The following is a 21277-nucleotide window of genomic DNA, read 5'->3' on the forward strand; positions in this document are numbered from 1 at the left end:
TACAAGTATATGTGTTTATATATAAAATATATATATATATTTCAGATTTGCATGTACTGTATATATATTTATATTATATATATAAATCTAAATAAAAAAATCTGAAATATATACATGCATGTGTGTTTTTATATATAAACACATATACTTGTAATATATATATATATATGTATACACACATATACTTGTAATGTATATATATATATATAAACACATATTTAAGAAATATTTGCATGTACTGTATATATATTTATATTATAAAAAAAAATCTGAAATATATACATGCATGTGTGTTTTTATATATAAACACATATAATTGTAATATATATATATATATAAACACATATTTAAGAAATATTTGCAAGTATATGTGTTTATATATATAAAAAACACATGCATGTATATATTCCGATTTTTTTATTTATATTTATATATAATATAAATATATATATACAGTACATGCAAATATTAAATATATACATGCATGTGTGTTTTTATATATACAAAATAATTATGCACATTACACGCACATAAACACAAACTTTTATTTTGGATGTGATTAATCATTGCGCAATCCTAATTTTAAGGAGGTATGTGACAGGAGGACATACATTAGACTTTGAATTGTTGCTCGAAATTAGTCTCTTCTGCTCACCAAGCTTGCATTTATTTGATCAAAAATACAATAAAAACAGGAATAATGTGAGAAATTATTACCGTTTAAAAAAGAAAGTTTTCCATTTCAATTTATTTTAAAATGCAATTTATTCCTGTGATCAAAGCTGAATTTTCAGTATCATTATCCAGTCTTCAGTGTCACATGATCCTTCAGAAATTATTCTAATATGATGATTTGCTGCTTAAGAAACATTTGATTAATCCACTTCTGTTGAATGAATTTAATGTTCACCTTAAGACCATAGAGTTGCATTAGATATGACAGAACAGACATAAAAAAATCTATTTATTTTGCCATCTTATCTATTATATGACTAGTTGTATTTTATAATTAGCATTCAGCGTAATATTTCCCTAACAACGTAACGAGGAGTGTGTCTTCATCAGGCTAAAGTATGCGATTACGTTTATTGTTTTATTGGTAGCAATAGTCTGAGTATTGCAGCACATGTAAACAGATACGCAGTGTTTTTGTGACGTCAAATCATGTCATATTTTAACCATGTCAAGTAGATCATAATCGTGCATGACAGTTCTTGGCCGCAGAATAAGCTGTGAAGTCTGGCGATATATCTTTATGACTTATTGCATTCCTTATATGACAGATTATCAAAGTTTCTCATGTGTCTGATGTTTAATCTACAGTTGATCAGACGATGTTACGCTGCAGGTGCAAAGTCTGACCATATAAGATCACGTTCGGCATTTTAATCTAAACATTTATTACCAAAAGTAAAGTGTGTTAACGCTAGTTAGCGGCGCTAACATGGGTACTGACAGCCATGTCTGCAGATGAAAGCCATGATTCAGAGAGCTCGAGCACGTATCGTACACACCATAACATTCCCTTTCAAGTGCCTCCATTCTGTCACTCGCTTTTGAGAGAAATCTGGTTTGAAAAAATCCACACTTTGAAGTCTACATGCAAGCAGGCCGAAGCTAACAGCCGTATATCCGCTGCGCTGCGGTGCTTCTCACGACTTCATCTCGGCTTCTTTCTCAAGAGACGTGTCCGTCATAGCGATCGCTGGTGCCACAATGATTTCCAGAAAATAATGCATTACAATATTGCATTAAAGCGGTGGTTGATTATGATTTCACTTTTCTAGCTTTAGTTAGTGTGTAATGTTGCTGTTTGATCATAAACAACATCTGCAAAGTTACAACGCTCAAAGTTCAAAGCAAAGGGAGATATTTGCTTTTACAGAAAAGGACTACAACACACGGCTGGTAGAGACTACACGACATTCCTCCCGGGTTAGTGACATCACTGACCCTAAAATTTACATAAACCCCGCCCCCGGAACACGATTTGTAGATTAACATGACAGAATATGCTAATCAATGACTAGAAGATAACTACACATAAACTACATAAATTCATCAACTAACCATTCAGATTTTTTTTAAATGTTCAGTGTGTGTGTGTGTGTGTGTGTGTGTGTGTGTGTGTGTGTGTGTGTGTGTGTGTGTGTGTGTGTGTGTGTGTGTGTGTGTGTGTGTGTGTGAGGTAAAAGAACACGAGCTCTTGAAGCTCCGTCCCCTGTGCCGGGAGCTGCAGCTCATTTGCATTTAAAGGGTCAGACACAATAACGGTGTGTTTTTGCTCACCCTCAAAAAGTGACAATTTTAACATGATGTATACAAATATCTGTGGGGTATTTTGAGCTAAAACTTCACACACACACTCTGGGGACATGAGAGACTTATTTTACATCTTGTGAAAAGGGCATTATACCACCGCTTTAAATATTGTAATATTCCCCAAATAACCATCATGCGCACACAACACGTCCTCACTTTATTTCTCGCAAAACATGAGGACAGAAGAGCTGTCAGTCAATAAATGTGAAAAAGTAACTAGTGTTACTTATTTGAAAAAGTACTATTTAGTTGTAAATTGAAAAAGTAATGCGTTACTTTTGTTACTTGAAAAAGTAATCGGATTACGTAACTCAAGTTACTTTTAATGAGTTACACACAACATGGCCAGTGACATAATTGAAAGGATCCAAAGTTAATTAAGGGATAATTAATGCCATTCTGATGCCCTCTCAGACACTTTCACTTTATGCATGATTGGAGAACATTTTGATAATCAGCTATAGGTCATAAAGAAGATGATAATGTGTAATATTGTAGCATGTAGCGATATTTGTGACCTGTGGTGTAAAGTCTGTTTACTTTTTAGCCTGTTTAAAGTTGTTGATATTTCAGAGTTACAAAAAACAAAAATTTTCACGGGTCAAAAATGACCCGAAGCGGCAAGATTACACTTTCAATATGAAATCAAAATGGACATTTTATGGAATATTGCAGTATTTATTATAAATTATTTATCCGTGCACATCATTATTATTTTATTTGTTCATGTGCCTCATAATCTTTCATCGTAATAACTTCCCCTCCCTCTTGCAGTGACATTTCTTCTCTGATGACGAGGGCGGGGCAACTTGTCACTCAAATTAGATCCACCAATAGCAAACCACGAATATCCACCATCCAATCAATTACCCAAAGATAAAATCAAGCCCCGCCCTACATTTATTCTTGTTCCAGAAGCCGTTTCACACGGATATACGTCACAATATGGAAGAAAAAACAAGCCAACTTTAATTCTGATAAAATATAAACATATATTTATGCATTTTTTTGGGGGGTATTTTTTAGTTTTTTTTGTTTTACAAGTAATTTTAATGTAAAAAAACACATTCTTCATCTTCACATTCTTTCACTTTTGCATTGTCGGGATAAACTACCATACTTAAATCATGACTTATTGCATAAACCAATATGTGGTCATATCATAACCGATAATGAAAGTGTTTTTTAGTAGAGGTAAATGAACATTATTGAGTGCACAAGCATAACAATATACGCTGATAAATATCAAAAGTCAACGGAAAAGCCCGACATGAGAACAAAAACCTGTTTGCATGACCTGACACATTGTGTGGTTAATCATTGTAAAATAAATGCACTCATTCATCCATCCAGTAATTTGAGGCGGAGTAATTATTAACATTAGGAAAGTATGAGAGCTAAAAAAAAATAAAAAAAGCCCTGATATTATGACGACATTTATGATTATGCGAGTGCACATTACAAAATGTCCCTGCAATTTAATGGGCAAAAAACACTGAACTGGTTTCTAGTGATTCATTCGCTTGTTCCATTAATGCATGCGAAACCAAAAGTGTGAAAAGAGACGATAGCGCCCACACTTCATTTACATAGAGCTGTAGATGAGACACACACACACACACACACACACACACACCTCAGATGTGATGTTAGATGTGCAAGTAAGAGTCATGTGACATACAGAACAAAAGTTTATGATTAGATCTGATGCACTTCTCTAAAATGTGTTTTATTGTTTCATACAAGTTTGTAAATATATGTGTGTGTACATGCATATGTACACACACGCACACGTGCACACACATACACACATATTATATATTTACAAACTTTTATGTTAGATGCAATTATTTAATTTGTCAGCACTAAGGCTATTAATCCAAATCCGAATTTTGTGCGAATCAGATTGAAATCAGATCAGATTTAGCAAGTGTGAACGGACGAAAATCACTTTGAAACCGAAGTCACAGTGTGAACATCAATAATTTTAGATCAGATTCCAATCGGATACACAAATAACGTTAATCAGATTTGGACTGACAGTCTGAACATACCCTAATATAAAACTCACGAGTCTTTACTATCATGTAAATGTATGTTTTAAATAGCATGTTTTATGGTTTAACAGCTGACCACCGAAATCTTGGCCTGCGTCAATCTGCGTCAATTCTACTATTCAAATGTGAGTTTTTCAGAAGGTATGTCATGCTTTATGTGCAAATGACTGGGGATTTTGACAGGAAACCACATCTCTTCTCATCTGTCAATGACAGCATGCTTTTCATGAGCGAGGACGACATGAGAACATTTATTATGCTAGTGAAAATTTCACTTGCATTTTTATATTTCCCCACATAAGCTCATTTTAACGGCGTCTGCTAAAGCATGCATCGTCACTAATATATGTGACCCTGGATCACTAAACCAGTCGCACGGGTATATCTGTGGCAATAGCCAACTATACATTGTATGGGTCAAAATTATGCATTTTTCTTTTATGCCAAAAATCATTAGGATATTAAGATCATGTTCCATGAAGATATTTAGTAAATTTCCTACCGTAAATATATAAAACATGTATTTTTGTGAGTGAATGCAGCACAATCGTGAACATAAATGCACAACTTTAAAGGAGATTTTCTCAATATTTCCTCAGATTCCAGATTTTCAATAGTTGTATCTCAACCAAATATTGTCCTATCATAACAAAGCTTATTTATTCAGTTTTCATATGATGTATAACTCTCAATAATAATAAATAATGACACATAAGACTGGTTTTGTGGTCCAGGGTCACAAATATTTAAATGTATCTTTTTGAGGAAAGATGTGCGGTTACAAAGTAATCCAGATTTGGAATGTTCGCCTGTAACATTCTAACTGATCCTTAAACAATGTAGCAATCGAGTTTAGTTCCGTATTCCAGTTTGCTTTGATTTAAATGTATTTCCTAACCAGACTAGACTAGACTAGCCTTTTCTACTTCATCATGCTTTTTTCTTTTCTTTCTTTTTCTTTTTTTATAACTGTTGCACATGTGGCACATCTGGCGCTCTGCCTGAATCATTACTTACTTTTTTATGTTGGGCTGGCCGTCGCCATGGAAACTGCTGCATGTTTGGCAGCGAGCCCTTTGAAGGAGCGCGAGAGGATTGCGAGCTCTCAGGAATTGGCCTACACCCAGTGTAATCATGGCGGGGAACTGAAATGAGGCTTTTGGCAGCGCACCAGGTTTCAGAGAACAAAGATGTGAGCCACTAATGTTGGCTGCAGAGCCGGCTTGGCATCCTTTACCATTTCCCAGCAGCCCCTGCCAACCCCCCCCCCCACCCCTGCTGGGACTGCAAAGAGGATCTGAATAAAGAAAGAGACTTGTTTTTCTCCCAGATCCTCTGCTCCAATGACATCACCTCTGCAGCCTCCAGCCCCCGGATTCCAGACGCCGAGCACATTTTTTCTGCTCCTCTCTCAGGCCCTCCATTTTGACTAAATTCCTCCATTTTATAATTGCTCTTCTACCTCCCCGATGTCACGAAATGTTTGCCGTTTGCACCGACACACTGAGAGCGCTCTAGTGTTTTTTTGTCAGTATAACGTACATGGTTCATTACAACCAGATGAATATATGCCTCACGGTTTTGAGAATGTGCAGAATTTAGTTATTTATTAGTATTTAATTGGTAATTTATCAAAACAAAGTTATTTGTGTGTGTGTGTGTGTGTGTGTGTGTGTGTGTTAGGGCTGTAAACGATTAATCGTGATTAATCGCATCAAAAATAAAAATTTGTGTTTACATAATATATGTGTGTGTATTGTGTATAATTATTTTGTATATATAAATACACACACATATATATATATATAAAAATGTGTTATTTATATATAAAATAGTTATATTTATATATCATATAAATTATATAAAATATATATGCAGTATATACATGCAAATATTTCTCAAATATATACATGCATGTGTGTGTATTTATATATACAAAATAATTATACACAATACACACACATATTATGTAAACACACACTTTCATTTTGGATGCGATTAAACGTTTACAGCCCTAGTATGTACACATGTATGTGTGTGTATATATATATAATATATTAGTGCTTTCATCTAACATAAAAGTTTGTAAATAAACTGTACATTTATATATACTGTATATATGTGTGTCTATATATATATATATATATATTAGAGCTGTCGAATCGATTACCGGTAATCACATAAAAGTTTGTACATATATAAGTTTGTGTGTATATATATACATATATTTTGTATATATATTATATATTTACAAACTTGCGTTAGATACAATTAATCTATTTGACAGGACTAAGATGTGTGTGTGTGTATATATATATATATATAATATATATATATATCTCAAAAGAGTAAAGTTCCTCTGTGATGAAATGCATGAAATACAATACACACTACAGTAGTGGTCTAGTACACAAATAATCCAGGCTATTTCTGGCAGTTTTGTACATACATAATACATTCTCCTCTTTGTGAACTCAATGCTGAATGAATGTTATATCTAAGCGTGTGCAATAAACCCTTAATGTACAGCATGCACGGTTAGCAATCACTAAACTGAGGCGGTTGCACAACAGACTCGCAATAAAAACAACATTCTCGGCTGAATTTGTTGAGCTGGAGGGAAAAAATAGCAACACAGTAAACAGGATGTTGCTCGTCAGTGGGGCTATCCTGGTGGGTTGCCATGGTTACCATTTCCTGAGAAACGCACAGCCAATCACAAGAAGGAACGGAGATTTTTTACAGACCGCCCGCACGTGGAAACGCAGGGTAGAATGACATTGTGTCAGTGGGTTTGCTTGACACACTTCAGTGAACCCGAAGCACAGCACATGTTTTAGCACGCACTCGTTTTATGGCCGAGGCTGGTGTTGTTTTATGCCGTCTGCGTCTCTTTAAATGTGTCTGGGTCGATTTCCCAGAACCTAAAATGAGCGCAAGCAGCCGTTTTAATGATGCTTCAGTCATTTTATATAAGAGCTTGTGATATTTGCGTTTGCAACCTTATATAACAATATCAATATTTCATTTGTGTTGTTTTCATGCAGAGAACCACGTCCTTGAACATCTGTAGCGGATGAGTTATATAACAGAGAAAATGGCCCAAAAGCACACGAGAGGTATAAATGCACGACACTGGTGAATAATCTTAAACACAAACAAACCACTGCATCAAATCTGACTTATAAAACTCACTTTGTTTCTTTTAGCCTTGCAATGTTATGTTTTTTTCCTCCTGACGTGTTGTTTTAATGAGGCATTGCTTAAGAAGTGCTGAGTCATGATCATGTAGATCAGTGTGTCTCAACTGCTTTTTGCTTCAGGACGTGGAATTTTATTTTGACTACAAAACTGCAACTCATACAAATGTGTGAACCAAACATTTTTATTAATATATTACCTGTATTATTGATGGAATCAAAAAGTCTGATTGAAGCTAAATCATTAGCAAGAGCCAAGGTCAAAATACAAAGTTTATTAGTTTAAAATGGTACACTCTAAAAAATGCTGGGTTGTTTCAACCCAATTTTGGGTCAAATAATGACTAACCCAAACGTTGGGTTAAAAATGTAATGGAAAAATTGTACCTAACGGCTGGGTTTGTGCATATTTGACCCAAAATTGGGTTGAAACAACCCAGCATTTTGTGGAGAGCAAAACTGCAACTCATACAAATGTGAACCAAACATTTTTATTAATATATTACCTGTATTATTGATGGAATCAAAAAGTCTGATTGAAGCTAAATCATTAGCAAGAGCCAAGGTCAAAATACAAAGTTTATTAGTTTAAACTAAAAAATGCTGGGTTGTTTCAACCCAATTTTGGGTCAAATAATGACAAACCCAAACGTTGGGTAAAAAATGTAATGTAAAAATTTAACCTAACGGCTGGGTTTGTGCATATTTGACACAAAATTGGGTTGAGAAAACCCAGCTTTTTTTAGAGTGTATATTTTGTATGGTTGTGGTGACCCAATACAGCATAATAATAATAATATTCAGCTGTATATTTAGAAAAATTCACCTCACAAAACACATTGTGGTCGACACAAACCATATTTATCCCTATTTGAAAAGTTGTCTTGTGGGTTTTTGCAACTATGCATGATTTTATATGCATGGCTGTCCCATTTTGCAGTCACAACCCACTGATATAGAAAAACAAAATGACCTTGAGTGACACGTTCATGTGATTAAAAATGTAATGTATAGATTTAACCCAACGGCTGGGTTTGTCCATATTTTACCCAAAATTGGGTTGAAACAACCCAGCATTTTTTTGAGTATATATTTTATATGGTTGTGGTGACCCAATACAGCACAAAAAAAAAAAAAAAAAAAAATATTCAGCTGTATATTAAGAAAAAATCACCTCACAAAACACATTGTGGTCGACACAAACCATATTTATCCTTATTTGAAAAGTTGTTTTTGCAACTATGCATGATTTCATACGCATGGCTGTCCCTCTTTCCAGTCACAACCCACTGATATAGAAAAACAAAATGACCTTGAGTGACACGTTCATGTGCAATCTGATCGGCCTGCACAGAATGCAAAGGTTAGAGCGGGAGGAATTAGTTGTCAGGCCGGAAAGAAAAGCCGATATTTTACAGTTTCTCGGGTACAAAAACACGCCCTAATGCTGCAATTCCTTTAGGAGGGTTGATCATACGCCCTGGCTCCAGGCCAGCGTATTTGATGTTCGTTGAGAAGGGCGAGGCGAGCTGTGGGTACGTGACTAAACATCTTACTTCCTCTTTCCAACGTCACGAGGGCTTGCACAAACACATCCGGCCTTGTGTCTGCAGATTTCAGACGCATTGCTTCACCCAAAGAGCCCTGGAGCTGCACTCATTTGGAACGAGTCCAAAACAAAAAGGGAAGGACTTGCAAAAGCTATTTGTTAGTTCTTCACACACTGTGGACATTATGTACTCAGACACGATCAGATAACGTGTGTATAACCAGCAAGACTAGAGGGAAAAAAGTGGGATTTGAGGTCAAGTTTTGTGTGAAAGTTTGAATTTGTAATTTCATGAGCTTGACAAATATGACTAAGATTGGAGAAAATAGATTCTGAATATTGTGAGTGGATGGATTGCTTGTTTGCACAACTGTAGTAAAGTGGTATGTTGGGGATCTCCAGAAAAAAAGAGGAAGACTGGACATATTTTATTGCTATTTTAATGCATGAGCTGATCTTAGATTCTCATTTTAGTTGCATCATCCAACCTTTGTATTTATAAACTCGGTTTATAATAGTAGTAACTTAAATAACGATAATTATAAATCTAAAATATAATTTTTAAATTATTTAATTAAATTGATTTATAAATGTAATTATAAATTAAAATAAATCCTCAAACTGATAGTCGACAATTTTTTTTAAATCGTTTTAATTACATGCCAATCAGGCAATGTATAATAAATAAATAACCACACCTTTTACATTGTTTTTTCCCCCCCAGTAGTTTGTGATTTAATGGCTATATTATAGCGCAGTTTCTAGCAGATAACACAAAAAATGCATATCGCTACAAACGACTTTTTAACATTTTAATTAGTTTCCACATTCGCATGCCTGTAAATCACAAATCCCTCATATTTCCATTAATCGTGGGAACCAAATTCACTTGGAAAAAAAAAATGTAAAAGGGTGACAGACAGCTCACCAGAATTTGCCTGATTTGCATATATTGTCCTCGTGCGTCAGCGAGTGTAAACACACAAATTTCGACTTCGAATCGCGTCGATGATATTATCATTTCCTACTTGTCGTCGTCGTCGTCGTCTTAGCTCTCTCGACTCAAGTATAGTTGAATAAAGGATTGAGGAAAAAAGAAAGAAAAAAAGAAAGAAAGAAAGAAAGAAAGGGCGGGAGGGGGTGCGCGAGGGAGCGCCGTCAGCGCGCATGCGCCGGAGGGTCCGTTCTATCGAAGAATCAAGTAAATAGAAGTGGAGAGTCAGAGCAGAGCGGGGCGGTGACGTCACTGCTCCACATTGAGCTCGAGCCTGGCCGCGGTAGTAGTGAGTGAGATAGATCGCGCGCACGTCGTAGTAAAGCGCACGGCTACTATGAAGTTCTGTTTGTAACTTAATTATTACTTTGTGTGAGCGCGAGAGGAGCCTATTTTTTCTCTCCACAGCATCCGCACACGTTTCAAAGAGGATTGTGCTCGATTTTCGGAGGGTTTTTTTCAGCTAAACGAGCGATGTCGTCCGCGGCGGTTGCTGCTTCGAGGAGGCAGTCGTGTTATTTATGTGACTTGCCCCGCATGCCGTGGGCTATGATCTGGGATTTTACCGAACCCGTTTGCAGAGGATGTGTGAACTACGAAGGAGCCGACAGGATCGAGTTTGTAATTGAAACCGCTCGCCAGCTCAAAAGAGCTCATGGATTTCAGGACGGTAGACCGGCAGGACCGGGAAAACAGTTGTCGGGGAAAGACATCCAGGGGTTGAATCACACGCCCGGAGACCCAGGCTCGCGTCCGCCGCAACCCCTAGACCGTTACCCGCTCTCCTCCGAGCGTCCACCGAGGCTAGGACCCGAATATCAGTCTGCACGGCACGCCAATGGCATCCCGGTGCCGAACGGATTCTCAAAACCGGACGATCCACCGGAGCTCAACCGCCAGAGTCCGAACCCGCGGAGGACTAGCGGCGTGCCGCCCAATCTAGTGCCTTTGGTGAACGGCAGCATGGCGCACGCGATTAACGGGAGACCGGGACAACACGCGGGTCTCAGCCCTGCGGACCTCGGTGTGAATAAACGCCCAGCCTCGGTCTCCAGCACGGAGCACGACAAGGACAAACACCAGCACCGACCGGACAGCATGACGCCGGAGATCAGCGACAACCACAAGACCCGGGCGGACGACTGGATCAACAAGAACAAGAGCAGCCTAATGGCGCTCAACCCGTACGACAGCAGATTTAAGAAGGAGCACATGCAGCAGAGAGTCATGTACGAGACCAATGCTCCTGCGTCCAAATCAGGTATGTTTAAAATGCATTTTTTCTGTATTTTCAATCTTTTTTGTAGTGAAATGTGTGTATAAATGTGTTATAAACATATATGAGTATATACATTTTGACTATTGATATATATATAATATCTACATGCTTTCAAGAAATGCCATATTTTCAATATTGTATAGGAAAATGTGTGTGAATATGCTGTGTTGTTTCAATAGTCAAATATGGACAAAACTAACCGTTGGGTTTAAAATGTAAAAATAAAAAAAATTAAACCAACGGTTGACATACTTAACCGTTGGGTTTAAAAATCGAATTCAAAACCTTAAACCAACAGTTAGGTGGTTTAAATTATTTTATTTAAATTTTAAACCCAACGGTTAGGCTTGTCCATATTTGACCGTTGAAACAACGCAGCATTTTTTTATTGTGTGTGTGTGTGTGTGTGTGCGCGTGTGTGTATAATATCTAGATGCATACAGTAGAATGCCACTATAGTCTCATAAATGGCCTGCTTTGAATGAGAGCATGAGTCAGCTGCAAGAAAATTTCCGCTGATCAAAGCTCAACGTGTATTTGCATGTGGTGCATTTGCAGTCAAGCCTCATTGTTATGTCTGGCACTACAATGCATCACCGCGTCGTTGCATAAAGCCGCTTTGTGCTAGTATAGTGCAGCCCATTCATGCACACTCATGCTTTTTTGCAGATAGAGGCAAACATCCCAAGAATCTGAAGAGAAAAGCCTCTCCGGAGCCGGATGGGGAGGGCAGCGCCGGGAAGATTAACGGAGAAGGACAGTGGCTCCCGGCACCGACGGATGGTGGGTTGAAGATGGCGCCGGTGCAACCGCCTAGCTTCGCGTCCCCGCCGTCCACGATATCTCCGCACCCCCGCACGACCCCACCAGAGCCCGTTTCGGCCGCCGCCGCCTCTCAGAACGGACATTCTCCAATGGCGGCGCTCATAATGGCGGCCGACAACGCCGGCGGAAACAGCTCGCCTAAAGACGCCAACCAAGTCCACTCAACGACACGCAGAAACAGCAGTAGCCCACTATCGCCCAACCAACGGCGGCTGGCGCAGGGTTCGGGAACGCCTCACGTGCCGGGAATGGATCCGGTTCATCCCCAAAGCATCCCGGATTCGTCGGTTCCCAATAGCATCCCGCTGTGCTGCACGCTTTGCCACGAGAGGCTGGAGGACACACACTTTGTGCAGTGCCCTTCGGTGCCGTCACACAAGTTCTGCTTCCCGTGTTCCCGGGAAAGCATCAAACAGCAGGGCGCTACCGGAGAAGTGTACTGTCCGAGCGGAGAGAAATGCCCCCTGGTGGGATCCAACGTACCCTGGGCTTTCATGCAAGGCGAAATAGCCACCATTCTCGCCGGAGACGTCAAAGTAAAAAAGGAGAGGGACCCTTGATTTCCTTCTTTTGTTATTTTTCTCCTTCCCTTTTTTGAAAATATTCAAAAATATTGGTCTATATAAATATATAAATATGAATACCACATGCATACATCCAGACAGAAACTAATGGACTTGTATATAATGGACATAAGGGACATGCATACTTCGTAAACATTGCTGTACATTTTTTGATTTTTTGAATACATTGTGTTTCTATATTTTTTGAAGATAAAAGGTATGTACTCATTATTATAAACGGACTACGTTCTTCTTTGTCGATGTTTAACGATTTCTTGATGTACTTTTAGGTATGGTGGCAGTTCCTGTTAAACGTAGAATGTGACTAATGCAACTCTACGAGCACTTGGCAAACATTGGAAAACGCTTCTAGCTGTACTTGTATGCACTTGTTTAAAATTGCCAAATACATTTTCTGATCTTGTATTAACGGAGAGTCTCTGCTTGCTTCTTCCCGAGGATCTGAGCGTTGTGATTTGACGAGACGACGTCGTGAAGGGCAAACGTCCTCTCTCGATTATGTGTTGATCAATTATTCATTTTTGACTTCTTTACCTTCCAAGTGTTCATGTTACGTTTCACGGTGCGTTTAGTAAACTAAAAACCAGCCTAGTTAATATATAACACTGTGCCGGAGATGTGTAATATGGCCACTGACGTGTAAATCATTACCGTAACCAGTTATCTGGGTCGTGTTTGGGTACGCTGGGTAGGAGGGCTTTGTGCATTGTGTGTTGCAGGAAATTGCCTCGTCAGACATGGGTGGAGTTGGATGAAAGTGTGTGTGTGTGTGTGACTAATACCGAATAATATGTGTACGTCACCTCAGTTCCTCATTTCGCTCTTCCACTTAAATCTTATAAACTTGTTTTACATGCATGCATTATATTTTGCTGCGCAATATCAATGCAAAGAGTTGCATAACAAGAGCAGTGCAATAATGGCTAGGCTTGAGTATCAATCTCCCAACACGTGCAGAGCCTCAAAAGAAATGCGTGCGGTCACATGCTCAACTGGAAATCCCCAGTCACTGTCTATAGTTTACTCTTGATTGTTATCTATGCATGCATGTTAAGTTTTGCATATATTTTAAATCAACCAATGCAATTATTTATTGCAATAAGCATGCATTCATTTAATTTAGCTGCACAATATCAATGCAAACAGTTACACAACAATGCAATGAAGGGGATTAACGTTCATGAATATAAATCTCTCCTCACACATGCACAGAGCCTCAAGAAATGCGATGAATGCGGTAGCTTATAAAAACACATGCTCAACCCTGGTGTTCCCGAGTCACTCCCTAGTCTTGCTTGTTATCTTGACTAAAGCATTTCAACATGGCATGTATGTTATCCGTTTAAATTTAGCTTTTGTTCGAGTTAGCATGTTCGAATATCAACCAATGCATTCATTTATAGCAGTTTTGCATCATATTTTAGTGCAGTTACATAACAGGAGCATTGCATTGCAATGAAGTGGGTTGGTGTGCATGCATATAAATCTCCGTACACATGCACAGCCTCGAAATAAATTATGTTATCGTTTAAGTTTTGCACATTTATGTGTGAATTAGCTTGTTAGATATATCCACCAATGCATGCATGCTTTTGTTGCGGTTTTAAATGCATGCGTGCAACATCAATGCAAACAGTTACACAACAAGAGCAGTGCAACAATGCAATGAAGAGGGTTTGAGTGCATGAATATAAATCTCTCAAAACTAAATGCGATGAATGCGGTAACTTGTAAAACAACACGTGGTCACATGCTCAACTGTGGAAGAGCCGAGTCACTGTGCTCAGTTTTGCTCTTGTGTCATGCATGTTATCTGTAGGGTGTTTTCTGCTTGGATTAGCATGCTAATGATATCATGCAGTTGATCTGAGCCTTCATAGCATAAAAGGGTTGCAAAAAAAACCCACATCTCTCGACCCGAACCAAACCTTAAGGTTCATTCAGAGATGCATCAACACCATTAGTGGTTTTAGCAGGGGCTGTTACTGGAAATGCACACTCGAATAACAAACCACTCATTATTTAGTGCAGGATTATTAGGAATGCGTAGATGAAGCCGTACAGTCTCCACCGCAGATATTGTAATTGGAACGGCGAAAGGGAAGATCACGCAACCCTGACTCGTCGAGGCATGACAATGCCGAATTAGGAAGATGAGAAATCGGGAGCGTGAAGCATTGGGAGAGTCTCAAAATAACTTGTGGCGCTCTCAGCTGCGGTCTGGCCAACGGAAATATTTTCCACGGCTTGCAAGTTTGAAAGATAAACAGCTGGTTATGCCTTTGATCAGCGTCTTGCGTGAGTGTTGACGTGACCTTTGACCTTATCCCTCCCAAAATCAGCCCGTGCTTTGAGTTTCCTTCCACTGATGTTGCTTCATTATTATTGCTGTTGCTTCATTATTATAGCTGTTCTTTGTGTAAGTGAGCAGGGCGAAAGTGCATGCATAAATCTAATCAACTTTTAATCCAATTAGCATCTTGGGGTTGTTCTTCTACAGTGATATTTTAAAGTGTCTGTGCACTGTTAGAAAATCTTAGTTTCTTTATTGCTTGGGATTTTTTTAAGTTTTACTTACTTCCCAAAATATTACTTTTTTTTTTTTTTTCAAATGTTACTTTTTTGTAAAAAAAATTTTTTAAAATGATTTTTTTTTTTACAGCGAGCAACACATATCTAGTTATTTTTTTTAAATAGAAGAAGACAAACAAAACAAGCGAATCATGCCAGCTGTTATTGCCGTTTGCTTAGGCAAGCATTGCTTTTACAACTGCTTTGAACAAACCCCTGATGCTATTAAATGTTGGTAAACTACCCAGAATGCCCTAGTAACTCCAAAGCAACAAAACATTATGGTGCAAAAGCTAAAAGCATGATGATGGCTGAGTTTTGCACAAGCACATACTAATGCATTTTCGTTTAAAAACCTGTTTTGCGTGAATATCTGCTGTTGTGAGTCTGTTGTTTTTGCAGCGGCCTTTATGAACGTGTTTATGATTCCTGCATGAAACCCAGGAGCTTGTTGCTTGGTTTCACAGTCGTCTAGTAAACACAAGGTATCTTGGTGCTCTGAGGCATTTTCAAATACAGTTGAACATCAATCCTCTGAGCCTTTACTGCCTCTTGACAAAGAAAGCAAACACAATCATGCAAACGAATACGGCTTGCCGCTCTGGGATTGCTGTATTTTTTTATTCAGGACCCAAAATGCTAAGCCACAGATTTCCTTGCTCTAATGTACACTGTAAAACAAAACAAAAAAAATACTGTAAATTTACGGTAAAAAAAACCGGGAGCTGTGGTTGCCAAATATTTACCGTAAAAAAAAATACGGTAACAACATTTTAGGTTTTACAGACTTAACTTGCATTTAAACAACTTTAAAACAACTTTAATCAATTGACATAATATTAATTTACCAACCTATTGAAGTACTAATATATGTGTTGTACCATTGTAATACATTGACAACACCCAATCACAGCGGAGATGAGAGTCACATGATCAATCAAAGCTCATCACAAGGAGCTTTTCCATTAAAATGTGAATATTAATACATAGCTGCGCAGTTTCATTCACATAAACACTAAACACCATCATGGTAACACATGAAATTGAAAAAAGGCAATAAACATTAATTTAACAACACTAAATGTAAAACATAAAACCCTAATGTACATAAATGATTAGAAAAACTATAAAGAAACAGTTATTTCAACAAAAAGTGTCACGTCATGTATTCTCACTTTAAATTATACAATTTCTTGTTCTTTTCCACTTCCAAAAACTGTAAATTTAATGGTATTTTACTGTAAAATTGCAATAAATGTATCCATCACAGTTATTCACCGTATATAGTAGGGAAATTTTTACACCGTAGCATTTTTACAGTTTTTTTTAACCTTAAAAGCACATTTATTTTACAGTGTATCTGCGAAATAACCCTGTTTGGCAGCGCTTTGAGCTTCCTAATGGTCGTTCATTAGGCAGATAAGGTTGGTTAATCAGTGTCCGGTTTCCGCAAGCACGCTGTAACGAGGAAAGCACACTCATGTCTACTATTAAACCAAACTTGACCTTTGAACCCGGATACTGTGCTCTTATCAGCTCAGAAAGCCTCTCAGGTGCAATAAATCATTGATATTTTCGACACACTCGAAGCGGTGGAAAGGTTAACCGTGAGTGACCTGATGTAACTGGTTAACACAAAGATTTAAGGTAGATCTGATTGTTGGCCGATAACAGGTGATGACAGTATGTGGGTATTTTTGTCGTAACAGCTTAAAAATTGTGTTTCCGTAACGGCTGCAAATAACTTTACACTTCATGCAGGAATGTTGTTTTCCTGAACAGCCGATGTTTTTTTATGTCACACTGTTTTACAAACCAATTTACATTTCGCAACTCAGCACAAAAGTGACGCGCTCCTCGTTGGCCTTGTGCCCGTCAGACACTCCCAGAATGCATCTGTCTGTGCAACATGGTTTCAATAACCCCTGTATTGATGCTGGTTTGGGAGGTTGTTGCAATTAAATTGTGTATATTTAGTATTTTTTGTCTTGTTTCCAGTCCAAATATCAAACATTTCTTAAATAAAGAAGCATTTGCTAAAGTAGTAAAATGACATAAGATATTTAGTCTTGTTTTCTGGGGAAATTAATAAAAATTAGCCAAAGTGAGTTTTTGCTTTAAAAAAAAAAAGCTAAATTATCTACCAATGCGGGGGTAAGAATAATAATCTTGTTTCTGTTTGAATTATGATTGTTTTTCTTTACCACACTGGCAGATAATTTAGCTTTTTTAAGCATCAACTCACTTAATTTTGTTTAATTGACCCTTCGCAGGGAGCTTGATTGACAGGTGATCTGACCAATCACACTTCGCCATCCGCCATTTTGTCGGACAAAGCAGTCAGGAGAGTTAGTAGATTAACATGATAGGATCTGAACTTGAGAAGCGGAGTGTACTGACGACTTTCCGCGGTTAAAACAAAATTCCTACTGATGTTCATTCATGTTTATTTGATGCTATAAATGAACTAGAAGGAAGAGATGATCGGTTCACGAGCAGCTTTAACTGAGGCGACACAGCGATCCGTCACGACACATTAAAGAGCCACAAAACGGTATTTATTGTTTATATTTCTTTAAAAAAATGACTTAATTTGAAAGGTGAGACTTTGTTTAATATGTTTAATATCAAAAGTAACCGAAAAGTAACCTGGTCTGTCAGTGTGTTGTCAGTCTCCTCTCTGCTCCGCGATGTGTTTTCACTGTGCGAGAGAGGCGTGGCTTGTCGGCCATAGCGACAGTAACTAAGGGGAGCGTGTCTTTGCGAACGTCCTGGAAAACGGGACATAATATCTGATGTAATCATACTCATCTAGTAAATGCATCTGGATTTAAGAATAGCATGCATATACATTCTTTTTATGTCGAAATTGTTGTATAATGCAATTGCAAACCAATGAGATTGGCCTGGATAATGTGTATCATGATATATCTTTATTATTAATTTAGAAAAGGCCATGCTAATTGTGAATTTCGTCAAAGCTAGATCTATATTCACAATACAGCACGACCTGTAGTGCTTTTAAACAATAATTTTTAATATTAAGGGCACAATTTTTCACTACAACATTATTTCATTAAGCGTATAAAGTTCCATTCTTTCACTATATCATTTATAATATCATGTAATTTATGAATGGAACTCCATATTGACCAATCAGCATTCTGACTGTACTTTTATATACACACACACACACACACACATTTTATATTTTATTGATTATATTATTTGAATACTTATATATCGTCTAAAAAGTCTGTACGTTTTTGAAAGAAGTCTCTTCTGCTTATCAAGGCTGCATTTATATGATCAAACATACAGTAAAAACAGTAATATTGTGAAATATTATTAAAACTTAAATCACTATTTTTTATGTGAATATAATGTAAAATGTAATTTATTCCTGTGATTAAAGCTGAATTTTTACTCCAGTCTTCAGTGTCACATGATCCTTCAGAAAACATTATAATATGATGATATGATTTACACACACACAGTATATATATACATTATAATTCCAGTTTGAACTGCCAATTTGTACAATTTATATTTATAATTTATATAATTATATGTATTTTTTTTAACTAATAAACAAAAAAAAGCATAATTAAAAATATAAATTGTACAAATGGGCGGCAGTTCAATTATATGTATTTTTTTTTTTTTCCCAAATGTAATTATAATAAACCCCTCTATTCGCTCTACAGTCCAAAGCTTTTGTAAAAGTGCCACTCATAACAAGCATTTAGATACAACTATAAACATAGAGAACGGAGGCTCACTATTGGCCAGCATCACACACACATGACCAGTGTCGGCCAATAGTGAGCCTGCGTTCTGACGTACAACCCAGAAGCGCTGCGCTGTTACACTACGTGAACTCACTCAGAGACACACACAGAAGAACATCAAGAGTTGAATAAAGTCCTTATTTTTCCCCCACATAAAGTATTCTCATTGCTTGATAAACTTAAGGTTGAGCCGCTGTAGTCACTTGGACTATTTTAAACATTGTCTTCACTAACTTTCTGGGCCGGCAAGGTTCAATTACAATAGAAGCCGATGGAGGAGTGAGACAGCGCTCAGATTTAATCACTAATATGTTCATTTGTGTTCAGAAGATGAACGAAAGTCTGACTGGGGGTTGAACAACATGAGGGAGAATACTGACAGAGTTTATATTTTTGGGTGAACTAACCCTTTAAAATGTCTTGAGTTACTGTGCAGAGTTTGCGTGACACTGGCCTTTCTGAGACTACAAGCCAACAGAGGAATAGTTCACCCAAAATCCAAACCTAAATTATTTTTTTTCGCATCCAAAATAAAAGTTTGTGTTCATATATCTGACCCTGGATCACAAACCCAGTCTGGAGCCGCACGGGTATATCTGTGGCAATAGCCAACTATACATTGTATGGGTCAAAATTATCCATTTTTCTTTTATGCCAAAAATCATTAGGATATTAAGATCATGTTCTATGAAGATATTTATTAAATTTCCTACCGTAAATATATAAAACATGTATTTTTGTGAGTGAATGCAGCACAATCGTGAATATAAATGCACAACTTTAAAGGAGATTTTCTCAATGTTTACATTTTTTTACATCCTCAGATTCCAGATTTTCAATAGTTGTGTCTCGACCAAATATTGTCCTATCATAACAAACCTTATTTATTCAGATTTCAGATGATGTATACATCTCAATATCAAATAATTGACGCTTGTGACTGGTTTTGTGGTCCAGGGTCACATGTGTGTGTACTGTGTATAATTATTTTGTATATATAAATACACGCATGCATGTATATATTTGAGAAATATTTGCTGTATGTATAATTTATATTACACATTTTTCTTTAAATATATACATGCATGTGTGTCTATTTATATATTCAAAAATATTATACACAGCACACACACATATGTAAACACAAACTTTTTTGGATGCGATTAATCACGATTAATCATTGCACAGCGCTACATTGAAACCATAAAGTCACTTTTAAGCTCTAAGTATGCATAAAACTACCATAACTGTAGTCAATATGAAGGCTTTCTGTGAGGAATGGACTGAAGTTTGTGTTCCTCAGAAGAACAAAAATGTTTTGCATCAACAAAATTAAATTTTTGCATGAACTATTATTTTGATATACAGTTTGCTTGTCATTAACCTTTAAATTGAGGTTATCTGTGTCTTCAGACGATAGACAGCAGGAAGCGTCTGACGCGCTGAACTTTAGATCCTGGAAAATCCCCACAAAGTCTGTGAAACATCAGTCGCATCTGATCTCAGTCCTGTCTAAAACTGCTCAGGTAATAATTACAAGAATTACTGCAAAACTCCACAAACACAGATGTGAATCCTTAGCCAGGGGCGTTGCAAGTGTGTGTTTCCGTTGTGCATATTTATCGTGTGTTCAGCGCACAAAAGAAAGTTTTACACACTTCAGCTTTTATTAAATTGCTCAGTGCATTTCTATTCAAAACAAATCTGATGGTAGAAGATGAAAGTTTATGCAAATGCTCAATATCTGCCTTATTTTACAACACAAGCTATTTCAAGCTTTATTTCTATAGCGCTTTTTACACTACAGATTGTTTCAAAGCAGTGATATCAATGATGCAAACTTCATCAAATATGAAGTTTGATGTTCAGAAATTCAAATTCTGCTGTAAAATAGGAGGCGGCCTATACAAAACAGCACAGATTCGACTACATAATAAGGAGCTTAAATTACTATTATTATTATTAAATGTCATATTGTTGTGTTGTTGTGTTCTAGAATCGAGTACAGACTCCAATTTAAAATTTTATCGCATAATATTTTCTAAATTATTGTGGTTATTTGTGAATCATCTACAGTATGATTGTATTGATTGATTGTGACTAGA

The 21277-nt window shown here is 37.1% G+C and overlaps 1 protein-coding gene and 1 long non-coding RNA gene across 4 annotated transcripts in view; both read left to right on the top strand.

Moving 5' to 3' along the window:
* Window positions 1-21277, top strand: part of LOC307011047 — a 129155-nt gene that overhangs the window by 42191 nt on the left and 65687 nt on the right. For 2 of the 3 annotated variants that reach the window (XR_013800343.1, XR_013800344.1), the window contains exon 3: window positions 7427-7498. This is a non-coding gene — a long non-coding RNA (uncharacterized lncRNA). Of the gene's footprint in view, window positions 1-7426; window positions 7499-20584; window positions 20699-21277 lie in introns of those variants that run through there. The other variant, XR_013800345.1, reaches the window with a different exon arrangement.
* Window positions 10204-16051, top strand: irf2bp2a (interferon regulatory factor 2 binding protein 2a). The gene is made up of 2 exons (XM_079636312.1): window positions 10204-11383; window positions 12071-16051. Exons 1-2 carry the CDS (start codon window positions 10597-10599, stop codon window positions 12784-12786), a joined length of 1503 nt encoding a protein of 500 aa, XP_079492438.1. The 5' UTR covers window positions 10204-10596; the 3' UTR covers window positions 12787-16051.

Source organism: Phoxinus phoxinus (genome assembly GCF_949152265.1).
Source record: "Phoxinus phoxinus genome assembly, chromosome: 14".
Classification (NCBI taxonomy): domain Eukaryota; kingdom Metazoa; phylum Chordata; class Actinopteri; order Cypriniformes; family Leuciscidae; genus Phoxinus; species Phoxinus phoxinus.

Bases quoted from the DNA above. Each gene is read 5' to 3' on its own strand.
- irf2bp2a (XM_079636312.1), top strand. From the start codon at position 10,597: ATGTCGTCCGCGGCGGTTGCTGCTTCGAGGAGGCAGTCGTGTTATTTA. The intron at 11,384-12,070 runs GTATGTTTAAAA...GCTTTTTTGCAG, and splicing joins TGCTCCTGCGTCCAAATCAG to ATAGAGGCAAACATCCCAAG.